This window comes from Chiloscyllium punctatum, chromosome 14, assembly GCF_047496795.1.
Source record: "Chiloscyllium punctatum isolate Juve2018m chromosome 14, sChiPun1.3, whole genome shotgun sequence".
Taxonomy (NCBI): domain Eukaryota; kingdom Metazoa; phylum Chordata; class Chondrichthyes; order Orectolobiformes; family Hemiscylliidae; genus Chiloscyllium; species Chiloscyllium punctatum.
Genome location: NC_092752.1, coordinates 16,144,028 through 16,164,239, shown reverse-complemented (window position 1 = coordinate 16,164,239; position 20,212 = coordinate 16,144,028). Strand labels below are relative to the sequence as shown.

Here is a 20,212-nt window from a genome sequence, read left to right as displayed (position 1 = left end):
ACACAATGACCTCATCCAGCAAACCATCTGCTAGTCAGCATACAGTTCAGTGTTGGAGAACTAGGGTTTGCACTAATTATAACAACATGTCATGACTCTAACAGCTGTATCCACTCTGATGTAACGTGGATATCCTATTTAAGCGGACTGTCGGGAACTATGCTTCACACAGCTGTGGAGTCTCCCCAAAACCACACTCAGACTATCCAGTTTTAGTGGAGCTGCTGAAGATTTGCAAACCCCAAAATATTCCATCTTGTGCTGAAATTTGTTTCTTTCACAAAGGGGATGCTTCACTGACTTCTCGTTTTATAAGAAAATAGCCACTGTTATGGATTGTGTAGTCGTGTCAAAGAAAAGGTCAAATGACATTGTCATCAAGTTATTGTCTCAAAGAAAGAGTAAAGGAACTTGTCTTTTTGAAACGATGAAGTACCAATCCACACCAGCAGCTCAGCTGTGTTTGGTGTCATCTACAAACTTACTAACTGTACCTCTTATGCTCGCATCCAAATCATTTATGTAAATGACAAAAAGTAGAGGACCCAACACCGATCCTTGTGGCACTCCACTGGTCACAGGCCTCCAGTCTGAAAAACAACCCTCCACCACCACCCTCTGTCTTCTACCTTTAAGCCAGTTCTGTATCCAAATGGCTAGTTCTCCCTGTATTCCACGAGATCTAATCTTGCTAATCAGTCTCCCATGGGGAACCTTGTCGAACGCCTTACTGAAGTCCATATAGATCACATCTACTGCTCTGCCCTAGTCAATCTTCTTTGTTACTTCTTCAAAAAACTCAATCAAGTTTGTGAGACATGATTTCCCATGCACAAAGCCATGTTGACTATCCCTAATCAGTCCGTGCCTTTCCAAATACATGTACATCCTGTCCCTCAGGATTCCCTCCAACAACTTGCCCACCACTGAGGTCAGGCTCACTGGTCTATAGTTCCCTGGCTTGTCTTTACCGCCCTTTTTAAACAGTGGCACCACGTTTGCCAACCTCCAGTCTTCCGATACAAATTGGAGGTGTAGTGGACAGCGAAGAGGGTTACCTCAAATTACAACAGGATCTGGACCAGATGGGCCAATGGGCTGAGAAGTGGCAGATGGAGTTTAATTCAGATAAATGCGAGGTGCTGCATTTGGGGAAAGCAAATCTTAGCAGGACTTATACACTTAATGGTAAGGACCTAGGGAGTGTTGCTGAACAAAGAGACCTTGGAGTGCAGGTTCATAGCTCCTTGAAAGTGGAGTCGCATGTAGATAGGATAGTGAAGAAGGCGTTTGGTATGCTTTCCTTTATTGGTCAGAGTATTGAGTACAAGAGTTGGGAGGTCGTGTTGCACCTGTATAGGACATTGGTTAGGCCACTGTTGGAATATTGCGTACAATTCTGGTCTCCTTCCTATCGGAAAGATACTGTGAAACTTGAAAGGGTTCAGAAAAGATTTACAAGGATGTTGCCATGGTTGGAGGATTTGAGCTATAGGGAGAGGCTGAACAGGCTGGGGCTGTTTTCGCTGGGGCATCGGAGGCTGAGGAGTGACCTTATAGAGCTTTACAAAATTGTGAGGGGCAGGAATAAGATAAATAGACAAAGTCTTTTCCCTGGGGTCGGGGAGTCCAGAACTAGAGGGTATAGGTTTAGGGTGAGAGGGGAAAGATATAAAAGAGACCTAAGGGGCAACCTTTTCATGCAGAGTGTGGTACGTGTATGGAATGAGCTGCCAGAGGATGTGGTGGAGGCTGGTACAATTGCAACATTTAAAAGGCATTTGGATGGGTATATGAATAGGAAGGGTTTGGAGGGACATGGGCTGGGTGCTGGCAGGTGGGACTAGATTGGGTTGGAATATCTGGTCGGCATGGACAGGTTGAACCGAAGGGTCTGTTTCCATGCTGTACATCTCTATGATTCTATGACTCTTTAATTTGGACGCTTATCATTTCATTTTGTAATGTTGAACTCAAGCAACTACTGCAGTAGTTTCTAACTTAGCACACACATCCCAACAGTATTCAGAGGGTTAAGAAGATTTCTGTTGATTATTTAATTTTAATAACTTGCAGACATCCTGCAGACCACTCAGTGTCATTTCTTTCTTTTCAAAGATGGTCAAAGGCAAAATTGGAAGCTTGAACCTTATTTGGCCGGGGAGTGATCTATGGTCACTGATGTTGACTGATAAAGGTTGGAGTGACAGGCCGAGAGAAATGTACTGCTGTCAGGCTTGACCAGGATTCATCCGTCAGCCTACAATTTACCAGCAAGGTCATGTTTTACAGGCCACTAATCTCCACCTTCCAACCCAGCATTCATCACGAGGAATATAAAGGTCACCTGTCACTGAGGCAAAATGTGGTATGAAACATGCACAATGGAAGCAAAGCTGTTTCAGTCTCCTTTTGTCACTCTACTCTCAAATGAAGCTCCCAAAAGCTTCTTATCACCTGAAAAGCACTTGCCATTTTAGCTCTTATAGAATATTTGTTGTTCAATTTTAGTACACCCTTGCTTCTTTATTGAAATGTTGCAACCTCAAGCCCCAAAATAACAACCGGAGCACATTATGTAGTGATGATTACATTGTCATTGGTCGAGATCTTGCTGTGCATTAATTAACTGTTGCAATTCCTCATTGCAACAATGAGCATGTTTAAAAATATTTCGATGGCTGTAAAGTACGCTGGGATATCCTGAGGTGATTGAAGGCACAATGTAAATGCAATGTATTTATTTCCTTGTGTGAAGGAATTAGACTCCTGTGAGGACATTTTGCTCATAAATGTGACATGTGACCAATCTATATCACAGCTAACTGTCCCACTGTGTCTATAAATGACACCAGTTGCAGCAAGATACTTTATCTTGTGTTAAATTTTGTATCCAGCAGTGAAAATAAATCAGATTTTCATCATGTTTTATAAATCCCTGGAGAAAACAGGAATAATAGCTTAACTAATGAGAAGGTCTTTGTTTTCATCGCTGGACCGATGACATTGGATCCTATGTTTGCTCTCAGTTTCCTGGTGTTATGGAGGGAACTACTACTAACTCTTACCTTTTGACCCTGTGGGAAAATTTGTATCTGGGGAAGATGTGATTAGTCCCAGCTCTGACCATTCTGCTCATGATAACCTAGCATCGCTCACAAAACACTCTTCCATCTCGATAACCCATCATCACTCAGCATAACACTCCTTCCCTTTCAGTAATGCATCAACATTCACCATAACTCTTCATCCCTCTTGATAACCCACTATGACTCACTATAATACCTGATCTCTCACAATAAACGACCTTCACTTAGGATAAGACTCCATTGTTCTTGAAGATTCACCACTGCTCTTGAAAGCATGCCATTGTTTACAGCAATGATTTATTACTTGGAGTCCACACTGACCCTCCAAAGAGAAACCCACCCAGACTCATTTCCCTCTGACTAAAGCACCTTGGGCAATTTGGAATGGCCAATTCATCTCACCTGCACATCTTTGGACTGTGGGAGGAAACCCACGCAGACACTGGGAGAATGTGCAAACTGCACCCAGACAGTCACTCAAGGTTGGAATCGAACCTGGGTCCCTGGCGCTGTGAGGCAGCAGTGCTAACCACTGAGCCACTGTGCCGCCCCAGTGTAAAGTATGATTTGTCTGGATAGCACGCAAAACAATACTTTTCACTGTATCTTGGTACGTGCGACACTAATAAATCAAACCAAATCAAATCAAAAATTCTGAGGTACTTTTAATCAATCTGTTCAGCAATGTTATGACACACATTTGGAATTAGGTGGGACTTGAACCCAGGCCTTCTGATCCAGAGGTTGGGATATTACTACTGCACTGGAAGAATGACTCCCCATAAATTTCAAGATATTTTTAATCTGTCCAGAGATGTTACTACACATCTCTGGAGCAGGTGGCACTTGAACCCAGTCTCCTGACTCTCAACCACTATGCCACAAGAGTCCTCCTTCAATAAATTTCTATCGATTTCAGCCTTAAAAGTTTCACCTGACTCTGTTGTCCACAGTCTTTTGTTTAAAAAAATTTGGATAATTCCAGACTGTTGTGTGCGTAAGAGAATGCTTCCTGATTTCTCCCGTAATTCACCGGAGTCTAATTTCAGAATTGTGACCCCTTGTTCTGATCACCCTCCTCTTTCATTGTTTTAAGCAATTTAATGAGATCCCTCATCAATCTCCTAAATTCAGGGATGTCCAAGCTAAGTTTACGCAAACTCATAATTTACTGTTTCATTTGGCAATACTCCAGCAGAGTCAGAGCCTTCGAGAGAGACATAGACTAAAATGTTGTAAAATTTTGTAAAATTTACTGTGGTTTTTTTTGGTGTCTTAGTTGATTTTTATTTGAGTACCTATCTGTAAGCAGCAAATTGCTGCTGAATTTGAGGTTGCATTTTTTTTCCCCTGTTTGAAGACTCGTGTAATATTTTGTGTCATGGTTAACTTTCTTTGGATAGGAAGCTGCCATTCACTAGAGACAGAAATACTATTTCCCATATTCTCTTTCCTCCCATTTCTTAGTCTGTTTCATTCTCTTACCCCTCTCCATTTCTGTATGCTTCTCCCTCTAATAGTAGGAATATGCTCAAACTCTGTACCTTTTTTAGATAAGCCCAAGAACTTGGTGAACTGGGTGGTGGAGTCGCTTTAATTCTGTCATTCTTTTCTCCGTGGAAACACATTGGCCAATCAAAGTCAACTAATCAGCACCTTGTTCATGAAGTATATAAGCAGGAAAGGTCACTCAACCCTAAATGTTAATTCTGATTTCTTTCACTGGAGCGTAGGAAACTGAGGGGTGACCTTGCAGAGCTGTATAAAATCATGAGAGACGTTGATAAGGTGGATAGTGGATAGCTTTTCCCCATGTCAGGGGAGTCTAAGACTAGAGGGCATAGGCTTATGGTGAGAGGAGGGGGATGCAAAAGGGTCCAGAAGTGCAGTATTTTCACACAGTTGGTGATGAGTGTCTGGAATGGGCTGCTAAAGGTAGTGGTGGAAGTTAGTACAATTTAATCATTTAAGAAAGATTTAGACAGGTACATGGATGGGATAGGTATGGAAGGATGTGGAGATAGTGAGGACTGCAGATGCTGACTGCAGAATTAATAAAGTGTGGGGCTGGAAAAAGCACAGCATTCCACAGAAGGATATGAACCAAGCGCAGACAAATGGGACTAGTTTAAATTGTGCAAACCAGGCGACATGGACAAGTTGTCTAGGATTCTAGATGCTTCCAGACCTTCTGAGCTTTTCCAGCAATTTCTGTTTTTGATCATGAAGTACAAATTATTGTAATTACTTGAAATTTGGCATTCTTGCATTTGTCCTGAAGAATGCATTACACATGCCTTTCATTTCAACAATATTTTCTCAATCTCTTCCTCACATATGCAATCTTTTCCTTATCATTCCTCATTCTCCTAGATCTTGCTGACATGGGGAAGATTACCTTTGAAGCTGTCGGATTAGTTCTCTGCTAATTATGCCATGGAACTAATTTAGAAAATAAACAAAAGTTAGTAACCAAGGAACACTTCTGGTATTGTGACAGTAACAGTATATTCAAAGATTAGTTTGATACCTATCAGTGCCTGTGCTGTAACTGACGAACTTGTTTAGCGACATTTCCTGTTTAAAATCACGAGTGGTATAGATAAGGTGAATGCTAGGTGTCTTTTCCCTCTGATGGAGGAGTTCAAAACTAGGGGGCACATTTTTAAGGTGAGAGGAGAAAGTTTTAAAAAGGATATTACAGGCAATTTTTTTTATAGTTCGTGTGTGGAATGGTTCGTGTGTGGAAGGAACTTCCAGAAGAAGTGGTGGACTCAGGTACAATTACAACCTTTAAAAGACATTTGGATAAGTACATGAAGAAGAAAGGTTTGGAGGGGTATGGCCAAGCGAAGGCAGGTGGGACTAGTTTAGTTTGGGATTAGTTTGGGCGTGAGCCAGTTGGACTGAAGGGTCTGTTTCTGTGCTGTAAGATTCTATGACTCCAATAACGAGATTGAAGGGAAACTGAGACTAATTACAATAGATATCCTGTGTCAGCCTTCATACCTTCAGGTTGCTTTTATGTGATACAACCTGAAGAGTTTTTCTCTTCCACAATTTGACACCCCGAGAGTGGTGAGAATGTGTAACTTGATAACACACTTGATTGTAGTTAAGCAGAATAGCATAGCATAATTGCATTGAAGAGGAAATTGGTAAACACAGGAGGGAGAAGGCATAGACTAATAAGGTTAGATGACCTAGGGTGTTATGAGGCTCAAAAGGAACAAACATCATAGTAAGGACTAGTTAATGGAATGGGCTGTTTCTGTGCTGAACATAGTATGCAACCTGTTTTCAAGGTCAATATTTCCCTGTTCTTTTCTGACTCTTTTGGCATGTATCATAATCCCATGTGGCAGCCATTTGTTACTACACTATAAAGGTTATTTCACTGGAAACTTTCTATGCTGGTATTTCTAGTGGATCTGATTACTGTTTTTTTCCTTAGTTTCAAATTATATTTGATTTCTTGTTTATTTTGGATTAACTATGAAAGATTTTGAGGCATCGTGGTGGCAGCTGAGTCACTTGAATATTAAACTTTAAAATGATGGGAATGAATAGCCTGTTGCGGTAGATGCAAAAGGCAGATCAACATTTTATGAAGCAGTTCACTCATCCCCCAGATTATGGTGCAGATGAAAGATGTAGACAAACAACCAATCACTTGTCCCTTTTCTTTCACCCACTGACAGATGGTCAATCATTTTCTTTTCCAAACATGGATCTTCTGACAGAGTCCTACAGTGTCAGGTAAAACCTTTTGGCCCATCTAGCTCACCTGTCCATGCTGTTCCCATGGTGACATGTTTAGTCCCAGTTGTCACCGGAGGACTTTTTTTTCTCTTTCTAGCTGTCTTGCTATTTATTGAAGCCCATTTTGGTACCTTTTTTTATTCCAGTACGAGTGATCAGCTAACATATTTAATATTAAGGAATTCCTGTTGCATTTCATGTGCTCTTTAATTCCCTTAATTTATAAATGTGACACCTTGTGCTTTGTAAATTCTGTAAGTGGCACATCAACCCATTTGGATTCAATTTATCCAAACTGTTGTCATTTTAAACAGATCTATCATTATCCCCTTTGCAGTCAATCTTTCTCCATACATAACACACTCACAACCTAGGATCAATCATACGACTCTATTAGTAATGCCTCGACCAACTGAATATTTTTCTCTCTACCATGTCTGATAAGTGACTGTCTATACCTGTGATGTGAATTCTTCAGAGCACATTTTGAAATATATTGCATCAGTACATGAATTGTACCACCCACATAAATACTGTGGCTGCATGAGCATTTCAGGGGCTGAGAATTCTGCAGTGAGTAACTCACCATCTGACTCCCCAAAGCTTACCCATGAGGCACAAGTTGGGACCCTGGTGGAATACTACATTTTCCCAGATGAGTGTAGCTCCAACAACAATCTAGAATCTTGACATCATCCTCAATGTTGACTCCTTCCACCACTGACACAAAGGCAGCAATGTGTACTGTACTGTCTACAAGATACACTGCAACATCGCTGAAGGCTCCTTTGCCAGAACCCTCCAGTTCTGCAGTCTCTAACACCGAGCAGGATGGCTACAGCTGATGCAAGATAACACCAGCACAGGCAGGTTCCCCTCCAGTCACACTCCATCCTGACTTGAAACTTTATCATGGTTGCTTCACCTAGAATCCTGGAACTCCATTGCTGATAGCACTCTGGATGGCCCCTACATCCTGAGGCCTGCAGTGATTCAAGAAGGTAGCTCACCACTACCTTCTCAAGGTCAGTTAGGGATGGGAAAGAAATGTTGGCCCAGCCAGCAACACCCATATCCTACACATGAATTTGTTTTTAAGTTGACATGGCCAACCGTGAGTTTCATTGTGGTTGAATACTTTTTCCACTTTCACAAATGCAGTGGATTTTACTTCATAATGAAAGTGGTTGAGAAGCCTTCAGACTTGTACAGAATCTCTCTCCCTCCCCCAAAGATGGCGGCGGTGTCGGCTCGTCCACTCCGTCTGCTTTTCTTTTTCTTCTTCTTTTCTCGTTTTTCGTTTTGTTTTGGAGTTTTTTTAAAGCTTTTTCTTTGTCGACATACCTTCTGGAGAGAGCTCAGTTGGGGAGGCAGTGGTGGTGATGACATTGCAGCTTCGGCGAGTCGAGAGCGAGGCAGTGGCTGGGGGCCCAGAGTGGGGACTTTGGTGATTGGAGATTGAGCCCATTGTGGGAAGAGTGATCCCAACATGGCGGAGAAGGAGCTCTGCGATGAGAGCAGGCAGCCCAAGCTCTCTCGGGGAACGGGTCAAAGCAGATGAGATTGAACTCTTGTAGGGAGTGTAGAGCTCAGTATGGCTAAGCACTTAAAACTGTTGAAATTTTAACTTTTAAAAATTTTTCTACTTAAGAGGGACTGTAATGTTTAACTTTGAACTTTGTTTCTGTATTTTTCTACCTTTTACCTAAGATGGCAGCAAGGGTGTTGACATTTTACACTTTCACTGTACTTCTGTACTCCTGTACTTGAGTACGGTAGTTCTCCTATAACTTGGCAGTTGCATTATCATGCGACGCCATGTTATAGAAAATGGTGCAATATAAATAATGGGGCCTATGGGAAAAACAGAGTTCGGGGCAAATCACCAAAAAACACCAGTAAAAATCAAGACAAATATAGTAGCGTATATGGTTGAATAATAGTGGAATGTTTTTAACTACTTTTTAACGTTAAATTTATGGTGTCGACTATTACATGGATATTACTTTTGCCTGTCAAAATTCATACCGTATCATTAGCAGAAGCCCAATTGATCTCTAAACGTATAAAAAAGCAAACAACGAATTATGGTAATTCTGGAAACCTGGAGTGGAACACAACAGCCCACAGACTGGAAGACCGTGGAGAGGAACTACCAGCAGACTGGAAAACCGGAGTGGGATGTGACGGCAAGCACACTGACTCATAAACGTTAATCTGTTATCTGTGAAAACTAGGGTTGACTCTTACACTAGATATATGGAAGATTCTGGGTTATTTGGCTAAAAATAGGGGGTTGACTTTTGCATGAGACCGGCTATCACTCGAGTGTTAACGATAGTTAGGCAAAAGTGAGGACTGCAGATGCTGGAAATCAGAGTCTAGATTAGTGTGGTGCTGGAAAAGCACAGCAGGTCAGGCAGCATCCGAAAAGCAGGAAAATTGACACTTCGGGCAAAAGCACTTCATCAGGAATTAAGGCAGGGAGCCTCAGGGGTGGAGAGATAAATGGGTGGGGGGTGGGGCTGGGGAGAAGGTAGCAAAGAGTACAATAGGTGAATGGGGGTGGGGATGGAGGTGATAGGTCAGAGGGGAGAATGGAGCAGATAGGTGAGAAAGAAGATAGGCAGGTAGGGCAGGTTATGGGGACAGTGCTGAGCTGGAAGGTTGGAACTGGGGTAAGGTGGGGGGGGGAGGGGAAATGAGGAAACTGGGAAGTCCACATTGATGCCCTGGGGTTGGAGAGTCCCGAGGCGGAAGATGAGGCGTTCTCCCTCCAGGTGTCTGGGTGGTGAGGGAGTGGCGGTGGAGGAGGCCCAGGACCTGCACGTCCTCAGCAGAGTGGGAGGGAGAGCTGAAATGTTGGGCCACGGGGCGGTGGGGTTGATTGGTGCGGGTGTCCTGGAGATGTTCTCTAAAGCACTTCTAACACAAACAATAGCACAGTCTAAGTAAATCTTTATAAATCACATATTGTAATGAAATAGTACAGTAAATGTAACACTTTAACACTAAAATCACTGACTACAGCACTGTACCTTTCACAAAGCTCTTCACCAGAAAGCGTGCGAGCCGAGTGATCATGTGATGCAGACGCGGAGTCCAGTGGTCCGCCCACTGCAACAATTAGTGTCTGGGGATGGAATTGCATAAAAGTGAACCAGAGTTCACTTTATGAAATAAAAATGACCTGCAATTCACAGCCAAATCACGTTTAAGAAATGCATGTTATAAGATAGCTAGCTATAGTTGAATACGCGTCACAATAAAATCTAATTCTTCCTTCCATGATTGGGCCAAACATTCCTGAATGTAGCGCCTACCCTGCATCTCACAGGCAACAGGTTTCAAATTAAGACATGATTTGATTGGTTAGAATTGCAGTTAGTATTTGGAGGATTGTTTAAGGTGCTAAAAAGTATTGTTCTTTTAGATAGGAGTTTCTGACAGCAGGAATGATGCACATTTACATAGAGCCAGTTTTCCCCTCGGTGTCCCAATTCACTTTATAGCCAAAGGAATGCAGGTCAAATCGCCTTGCTCCAGATGACCATGGAGCTGCTCTCTCATTAGAGAGAGAGAGATGACTAGTGGTGAGTTGAACTCTGAGGGTCACTGCACCTCAGGCAGGGTTGAGAGGCGGGGCCTTCTTGTTAACCTACACTGTCACTGTTGTAAGGTTGAAAATACAGCAGACCGTGCTTTTCAGTATGTGATGACAATGTACTAATGACCGCCTAACATGTTCCAGTGATTTGATGATGAGAGGAATAATTATTAGCTAGGACACCAGAACGGGATTCCTTGATGTGCTTCAAAGAGTGCCATGGGATCTTTTATCTCAAACTAACAGAGCATGTGGCCACAATTTAACAACTCCTTCAAAAGAGTGTGCTTAACCATGAAGGTTTGGACACACAACCTTGTCAATCACAGATGTGAGAGGTCCCAGTTGAGCTATGGCCTACATTCAGTTTCAGTTGAGTTATGTGATTTTTTTTTGAAGTGAAGAGAAGATCATTGTTTGTTCTGATGAAGTGCCAAACATTAGCTCTGTTTTACACCACAACAAGCTTCACCTGAGGAAGGAGCATCGCTTCAAAAGCTTGTGATTTTTAAATAAACCTGACGAACTGTAACCTGGTGTCATGTGACTTCTGACTTTGATTCACAGATACTGCCTGACCTTCTGAGTATTCCAGAATTTTCTGTTTCTATTTCAGATTTCCACACAGTGTGGTATTTTTCCTTTGTGTACAATTTTTGATGCTTTGTTTTTTTTTGTTTGTACTTCACATGTGGTAGGGTGATGTCAAATCATATGTATATTGGGCTGAAGGTAGTGTCTGTTTCTGTATGCGTTTTACAGGGAGGTGTGTATACGTCTGGATGGCAGAGTCCACCTCACTGTGGTCTACTTTGGGACAGAACAAATGACTGAAGTAAAATCCATACTTGAATACATATCCAGGTGAGCATGATCTATGGGAGGGTTAAGCACTATTTATGATCTTTCTGACCCATCAGTTAGGTAGCCCAGCAACGTTAACTGTAGAACGTGAACATGTGGAGTGTGGGCATTTTAAGCTAGCTACAGGAGCTGGGCTGACCCTTGTGCACAGTTGTAACCAGCAAAGCCAAATAACCTTCAGGAGAATAGAAACAAAGGAGTTTAGACTAAATTAGGGAGAAAATCTATATATTTTCATCAGCAATCAAATAGGACCAGGTTATTTTAATACTCCTGTATATAGGAGAGATGAAATTCTATAAACGTAAGAAGATGGAATTCAGGAGTAAGCTATTGGCATTTGACCCTCTGAATCTACTTCATCGTTCAATAAGGTCATCTCCTGGTCCACCCTTGGCCTTATCCATAAATATCCGACAATTTACGGAATTATGGTCTCTTGCCCTAAAATCCACTGCCCATTGAAACTTTGATCACCCGCCCCGGTTTAATTTCCAATGCCAGGCCCCCTCCCTTATTGGACTATCCACATACTGTTTCCAAAAACTGTCTTGGACACACCTAACAAACTGCTCCTCATCCAAACTCCTCATGCTAAGGGACACCCAGTCAATATGGGGGAAGTTAAAATCACCCACTACAACAACCCTGTCATTTCCAAAATCTGACCACATATTTCTTTCTCTATCTCCGAATAGCAGCTGGGAAATCTGTAGTACAGCCTCAGCATTGTGTTTGCACCCTTTCTATTCCAGAGCCCTATCCATTATGCCCTGTTGTGAGATCCCACTGTGGTGCCTTCCCTCAACACAGCTGTGATATGCTCCCTAACCTGTAAATGCAACTCCCCCACATGTTTTGCTTCCTCCTCTGTCTCGTCTAAAATATCAATATTCTGGAACGTTAAGCTACCAATCCTGTCCCTCTTTCAACCATGTCTCTGTGATAAAAGCAACATTATAATTGCTCTAAATTCATCTGTCTTATCTGTAATGTATCTTGTATTGAAGTAAATACATTCCAAGCCTCCAGTTCCGTTAGCTCTGCAATCTCTCCCTGACTGCTCTTTCTCTTAGCTATATTTGTCTAAGTCTCAAGCCCTTCCTTAGTCCCTGTACTTACTGACCTACTGCTCCAGTTCCCATCCCCACCCCGCCACTCAAGTTTAAACCCTCCTGAGAGGCACTATCAAATCTCGCTGCCAGGGTATTCATGCCTCTCCAGTTTAGGTGCAACCTGTCCTTCTTGTACAGGTCCCACCCTGGAAGATGTCCCAGTGATCCACACAATGCAATTCATGGTATCCTCTTGTTATTTAGGAAAGATAATCACTGGACATTTGCAGGAAGAAATTAAAATAACATTTTCACCCGTCTTCATCTCTCTGATATAGGGAAGCAAATTACAGGAACTACACCTTCATTCTGTTGAAGGAGGATTTCTCACGTGGGAAAGGATTGGATGTTGGTGCCCGGGCTTGGAAGGGGAGCAATGTCCTGCTGTTTTTTTGCGACGTCGATATATACTTTACTGCGGAGTTCCTGAACACGTGCCGATTGAATGCCCAGCCAGGTACTAGCTAATTATTACTTACAAAAGCAAAGAAAAACTCAACTCTTTCAAAGATGCACGCACATCATCGATGGGCTGAGCAACCTCCTCCTGGCTGACACTGGCTACAAAATTTGGTCCATAGCACCCATATGGTCGGGACTGCAAGTTGCCACTTCAGCCTCACAATGCCTTTCGCTTCAAGTGTGCACATTTCCACAACTGAGCAGATGCCATTTCATGTGTGTGTGTAAGTGAGAGAGGGGGTGGGGGTTGGGGCATTTGGGGTGTGGTGGGGAGGAAGGGGATGGAGTGGCGGTAGTAGCATTGGAAGTTGATAGCACTGCTGTTCTTTCAAATTGGCACATTAACTTAACGCCCTACTGTGTACGTGCATAGCTGAACATGCTTTTAGTAGGCAGGACCCCCACCAGACCTATTTAAATGGAACTTGGATAACTCTTTAGATTAGTTGCTGCTGAATTTCTACTGGGAGCAAGACTAAAAGTGTTTAGCGTTTGCTAGTACAGGTACACAATCTTTTATTCGAAATCCTTGGGCCAGTTGTTTCTCAGATTTCAGAATTTTTAGGATTTCAGACTAAATGGTACTTTCACAGTGAAATTCTAAAAAACCTTCCCAAACAGCAGACCCACGTGTGACGAGTACGAGCCCTGAGGCACAATTGACGCCTGCCAGTGCTGGGCCATGCCGCCATGTCACATCTGAGTGATGTGAGTTGAGCGGGTGTGGATTTGGGTCACCCGTTCACACGCGAAACAACCTTGTTGTACAGAAAAAAACTTCATGAAATGCACTTTAGATTTCAGAGCTCTTCGGATTTCAGAGTTTTGGATAAAGGATTGTGTACCTGTACTACTTCAAGTTGGTGAAGCTGATGGGGACTGCTGTTGAATGTGGTGAAGGTCTTAATTATCTCTTTAAGTGTTCTGTTAATATACCACGCTCCCAGTCAATGTGCTTTTGCTAACATCCCCCCATGGTACACAGCATGACAAGAACATTCAGCAGGGCCAACACAGGGCAGAGCAAGCTGTAGTAAGGGCAAGTAGAAATGAACTAGATAGATTTTTGCAATAATCAATAATAGCTCATAGTCACCATTTCTGAGACTAGAATTCAATTCCAAATTTTTTAGAACATAGAACATAGAACAATACAGCACAGAACAGGCCCTTCGGCCCACGATGTTGTGCCGAACATTTGTCCTAGCTTAAGCACTCATCCATGTACCTATCCAATTGCCGCTTAAAGGTCACCAATGATTCTGACTCTGCCACTCCCACAGGCAGCGCATTCCATGCCCCCACCACTCTCTGGGTAAAGAACCTACCCCTGACATCCCCCCTATACCTTCCACCATTCACCTTAAATTTATGTCCCTTTGTAACACTCTGTTGTACCCGGGAAAAAAGTTTCTGACTGTCTACTCTATCTACTCCTCTGATCATCTTATAAACCTCTATCAAGTCACCCCTCATCCTTCGCCGTTCCAATGAGAAAAGGCCTAGCACTCTCAACCTATCCTCGTACAACCTATTCTCCATTCCAGACAACATCCTGGTAAATCTTCTCTGCACCCTCTCCAAAGCTTCCACATCTTTCCTAAAGTGAGGCGACCAGAGCTGCACACAGTACTCCAAATGTGGCCTAACCAAGGTCCTGTACAGCTGCAACATCACTTCACGACTCTTGAATTCAATCCCTCTGCTAATGAACGCTAATACACCATAGGCCTTCTTACAAGCTCTATCCACCTGAGTGGCAACTTTCAAAGATCTATGAACATAGACCCCAAGATTCCTCTGCTCCTCCACCTTACTAAGAACCCTATCGTTAACCCTGTATTCCGCATTCTTATTTGTCCTTCCAAAATGGACAACCTCACACTTGACAGGGTTGAACTCCATCTGCCACTCCTCAGCCCAGCTCTGCATCATATCTAAGTCCCTTTGCAGCCAACAACAGCCCTCCTCATTATCCACAACTCCACCAATCTTCGTATCATCTGCAAATTTACTGACCCACCCTTCGACTCCCTCTTCCAATTTCTTTACAATTAATTGAATTTAAATTCTACCACTTCCCACAGTGGGATTTGAACTTGTACACTGAGAACCTTCAGCCTGGGCATCTAGATTACTTAGGAGAAAGTGAGGACTGCAGATGCTGGAGACCAGAGTTGAAAATGTGGTGCTGGAAAAACACAGCAGGAGAATCGACGTTTCGGGCATAAGCCCTTCTTCAGGAATGAAGAAGGGCTTATGCCCGAAATGTCGATTCTCCTGCTCCTCGGATGCTGCCTGGCCTGCTGTGTTTTTCCGTCTAGATTACTTGTCCAGTAACATTACTAGTACACCATTGCCCTCCACCTTCCCCTCTTCTGACTATGATTGATAATTTGAGAGCAGTTGGATTATGACCTTGAAATGTTTGACCCAGCCAGGAACTGCAAATGTCCAAGTCGGAAAAGTGTGATTTGGAGAAGATTTCAGAGATGGTCTTGTTCCCATGTCATAGACACTCTTACAGGGTGCAGAGATGTTACTGAAGTAATCTTGGAGGATTGCTGCAATGCATCCTAAAGATGGTTCATATTGCATTGGTAAAGGAAGGATTGAATATTGATTCCTGTGGCAGGGGAACTGATCAGACACACTGCTGGATGGTCTTGAGTACCTTGCGGTGACCACATCAATCAGAAGTAGTGTGCTGAGACATCCTGACACTTAAACCCTTGATTGAGGGTCTAACATTGCATGAGGTGAGCTCCTTTATCAGAGTGGACCTCCATTGCACCAGAATTATTATGGTGCAGAAAGAGGCCATTTGGTCCACCATACCTGCATCATTCTATTACCTAGAGCCAATCTCCTGCTGATTCTCCATATCCCCTGCACACTGTTTCTATTCAGATAATCATCCAATGTCCTCTTGAAAGCCTCATTTGAACCTGCCTTTTGTAGCCACAGTGTTGATATGACTTGTCTCACTCAAATTCTAGTCTTGCTGAAATCCAAGGACTAAAACTTAAATGATTGAGAAACCTGCCTTATCCATGTACCACAATTCCAGCATTTCCTGAGAAGCTGCCACTTGGCATGAAAGCAACAGCGAGTTCCAGGAATTCTGACTGATCCCACAAAAGTCCTTTTTACTGCTGAGGAAACAGCAGCTGACCCTTTCTCTCTCTTCTCCCTTTAACTTAAAACAGTTTGCAGTCACAATATAGAATTGGAAGTTACAATGATAAATCCGTCGTGCTCAGACCCCATTGCAATCTGCTGACATATGTTTCAGTGTGAGATGTAGAAAAATACTGCATTGCTGTGTGTCCAATTTAGTAAAATATATAAAAATCATAGTGGAATGGATAATGGGAATGCTACACATTGAATTTAATATCAAGCATCTTAAATGGCTTTACTTAACCAGCCAGGTACTGCTAACATCACTGTGACCCTATCGTCTATATTAGTGCAGCAATAATGTCCCTTTTATACCTGGTCCAGTTTTCTCTGTTTAAATTTGTAATTACACTTAGTCTGCTTCATTTTGGGAGGGTGAGCACATAATCATGTGACAGATTCCATCCAATGCTTAAGCATTTTATGGATCCACTGGTCCAAACTGCAACATTCGGGATTCCTGCTGGTTAGACAGCTGTGAGATTAGGAAAAAAAGTAAATAAGATCTAACTGAAAACCTTGCTGCTTCAAAATACAAGGCTCTGCTGCACATCTCCTGTACAAACGAAAGCCAAGATATTGAAACATACAGGTACGATTCCAAAATCGGGTCAAAAGTTGGCTCATTGAGCTCTTTGTAAAATTTTAAAACTGTTTTCATTTGTTGGGCTGATTAATCATGGAACCCAGGCTCTGAACTCATTGACAAGTCTGGTTTGTGGCTTACTTTAGTCATTTCCTGGTTTCATCTACACACCCAGATGTCAGGAAATTCCAGTAAAGTAAGGCTAAATACTATGTAGAGCTCTATTCTTAAAGCGATAGAATCCTTCTCACACTTGCAGGAACTTGAACAATCTTGATTCTTGGAATTTACTTATTTAATTATCATTGTTGTGACTGCAGTAGGTTACAGCCTGTGTGATGTCATCTGCATCTCAAGGACCAGAGCAGCCCATTTGACCCCTAATCTAGGATCGGGGTACCCAACCTATACATGAGAGGGGCACAATTTCAAATTTTAATCATTTAGGCAACAGAAGGCTGATTCCTGCTCCTAATTTGTGTGTTTATATTTCTGAAAGACACATCATTGAAAATTCATCTTGCTATCAATCAAAACAAAAAGTACATTCTTATGAACAAGATTCAAATGTGACAATGAATGTATTGTGGGTTAAAACAATGACTGCAGACGCTGGAAACCAGATTCTGGATTAGTGGTGCTGGAAGAGCACAGCAGTTCAGGCAGCATTCAAATAGCTTTGAATGCTGCCTGAACTGCTGTGCTCTTCCAGCACCACTAATCCAGAATGAATGTATTGGCCCAGTTTCACATCATTACCCAATATCTGGCATCATTTTTGCTTGCACAAGCTGTCAATGTCTGCTTGTACACTTGACATGGCAAAATGGAGTGTTCTGGGTAGACGTCCATCTGTCAAGACAGTTCTTGATTTTGTTTTGATGACATTCATTCTTGAGTAAAGCTGTTCACAGCAATATGTGCTGCCAAATGTTGCAGAGAATTGAAGAGCCTATTTTGATAGATTGGGATAAGACTTTGAAGGAACATATTGACTATAAAATGTCAGGAGGTCATGTTATGTGATGGTTTGGATCTCAATTAGTTCCAGATGGCACATATCATAAGTGTCAATTCCAACTGGATCTACAGACAGCTTTGGTTTCTCACTGTGAGTTCCACAAACCTTTGTTTGAATTATAGAGGTTTGGAACTCTCTTCCACAAACAGAAGTTGATACTAGACCAGTTAAGTTAACTCAGATAAGTTTTTGTTAACCAAAGGTTTAAAGGGATATGGGCCAAAGGCAGGTATATAGAGATAGGCGAGAGATCAGCCATGATCACATTTAATGACAGGACAGGCTTAGAGGGGCTGAATGATCTACTCCTGCTCCTAATTTCCTATGTTCTTATTCCAATCAGTGCAGATTACGTTTTGTGGCTTACCAACTGAGCTCATCTTATTGACAATATTGTGAAATGAATAACTTGCTTTTAAAATCAACCTTTCCTCAGTTAATGTTAACTTCTGAAATTGATCCAAATTGATCCATTCCTTGTAGTTTCACATTCAAATGTGCAAGGTACTTGGTGATATCAGTCAGGAATTCCAAGTCTTTAAGCTCTGATCTCCAGCATCTGCAGTCCTCACTTTCTCCTAGTTGATTTTAACTTACTGCGAATCCTCTTGCAAGGATACCTTCCTTGAAGAAGCTCTCCTCCTCCCTCAGAAGGGCTTATGCCCGAAACATCGATTCTCCTGTTCCTTGGATGCTGCCTGTCCTGCTGTGCTTTTCCAGCAACACATTTTTAAATTCCAAGTCATCCCCAGGTCATTCATTCAGCCATTCATCACCATCTTTGTTTGTCATAAAAGGTTTAAGGTTTAAGGTGGTGTCCAGAAGCTGGCTGGTGTGGTCAGCGAGCTGAGCCAGTAAGTATGGCTGAATTAAATGAGATTATTATGGTTTGGTCCAATCTAAAAGTCTCTGATTCTGCCATTTGGACTTTGTGAAGTTGATGGTTGAAACAATCCTTTCTGTCATACGTTTCAGCTCAAGGGACTTTTCATGCAACAGATCTTGAATGAGGTAATAACGTGGCTACCTCATGGGGTACTGATTTGAACATTAGATATTTTGAGCATTTGAACATTAATATGTCAGTTAGTGCAGAAGCTCCATCAGTTGTTGGACTATAGAGTTTGTCCCCTGGATAAATGAATTTCAGCAAGACATGTTTTACTGAAATAAAAATGACTTACATTTGCTAATGTTTAGTGCTTTATTGGACACCAGTCCAGCAGTTCTTCAAAGACATTGGAAGATAGGTGAGCACTTTGGTGATAGTGACCACAATTTGGTTAGGCTTACTTTAGCGATGGGATGGGATAGGTATATACTGCAGGGCAAGCGTCATGGCTGGGGTAAGGCAATCATGATGCGATTAGGCAAGATTTAGGATGCATAGGATGAGGTAGGAAACTGCACGGGATGGGCACAATTGAAATGTGAAGCTTGTTCAAGGAACAGCTAATGCATATCCTTGATAAGTGTGTACCTGTCAGGCAGGGAGGAAGTGGTCAAGTGAGGGAACTGTGGTTTACTAAAGAAGTTGAATCGCTTGTCAAAAGGAAGAAGGAGGTTTATGTGAAGATGAGATATGAAGGCTCAGGGCACTTGAGAGTTACAAGTTAGCCAAGAAGGTCTGAAAGAGAGAGCTAAGAAGAGGCAGGAGGAGACATGAGAAGTCTTTGGCATGTAGGATCAAAGAAAACCCCAAAGCTTTCTACAGGTATGTCAGGAATAAAAGAATGATTAGCGTAAGATCAGAGCCAGTCAAGTACAGTAGTGGGAAGTTGTGTGTGGTGTCCAAGGAGAGAGCAGAGGTGCTAAATGAATATTTTTCATCACTATTCACACTAGAAAAAGGCAATGTTGTCGAGACGAATACTGAGATACAGGCTACTGGACCTGTATCACAAGGAGGTTCACAAGGAGGAGGTGTTAGCAATTCTGGAAAGTGTAAAAATAGATAAGGTCTTTGGGCCGGATGGGATTTATCCTCGGATTCTCTGGGAAGCCAGGGAGGAGATTGCAGAATCTTTGGCTTTGAACTTTGTCATCGTTGTCTACAGGAATAGTGCCAGAAGATTGGAGGATAGCAAATGTCCCCTTGTTCAAGAAGGGGAGTAGAGACAACCTTGGTAATTTTGACCAGTGAGCCTTACTTTGGTTGTGGGTAAAGTGTTGGAAAAGGTTATAAGAATTAGGATTTATAATCATCTAGAGAGGAATAAGTTGATTAAGGATAGTCAACATGATTTTGTGAAGATTAGATTGTGCCTCACAAACCTTATTTAGTTCTTTGAAAATATGACCAAGTAGGTGGATGAGGGTAAAGTGGTTGATGTGGTGTATGTAGATTTCACTAAAGCCTTTGATAAGATTCCCCATGGTTGGATATTGCAGAAAATACAGAGGCATTGGATTGAGGAAGATTTAGCAGTTTGGATCAGAAATTGAAAGAAAACAGAAGGTGCTGGTTGATAGGAAATGTTCATCCTGGAGTTCAGTTACCAGTGGTGTACCTCAAGGATCTGT

General features: G+C 42.3%; 1 protein-coding gene across 8 annotated transcripts in view; it reads left to right on the top strand.

Moving 5' to 3' along the window:
* LOC140485619 (chondroitin sulfate N-acetylgalactosaminyltransferase 1-like) overlaps positions 1-20,212 on the top strand; it is a 312,994-nt gene that overhangs the window by 253,193 nt on the left and 39,589 nt on the right. For all 8 annotated transcript variants that reach the window (XR_011962394.1, XM_072583951.1, XM_072583950.1 and 5 more), the window contains 2 exons: positions 11,221-11,322; positions 12,716-12,894. Coding sequence is in view for 7 of the 8 variants with exons in the window: in XM_072583951.1 (XP_072440052.1) it covers positions 11,221-11,322; positions 12,716-12,894 (281 nt within the window). In the remaining variant the exon portion in view is untranslated. The remainder of the gene's footprint in view (positions 1-11,220; positions 11,323-12,715; positions 12,895-20,212) is intronic.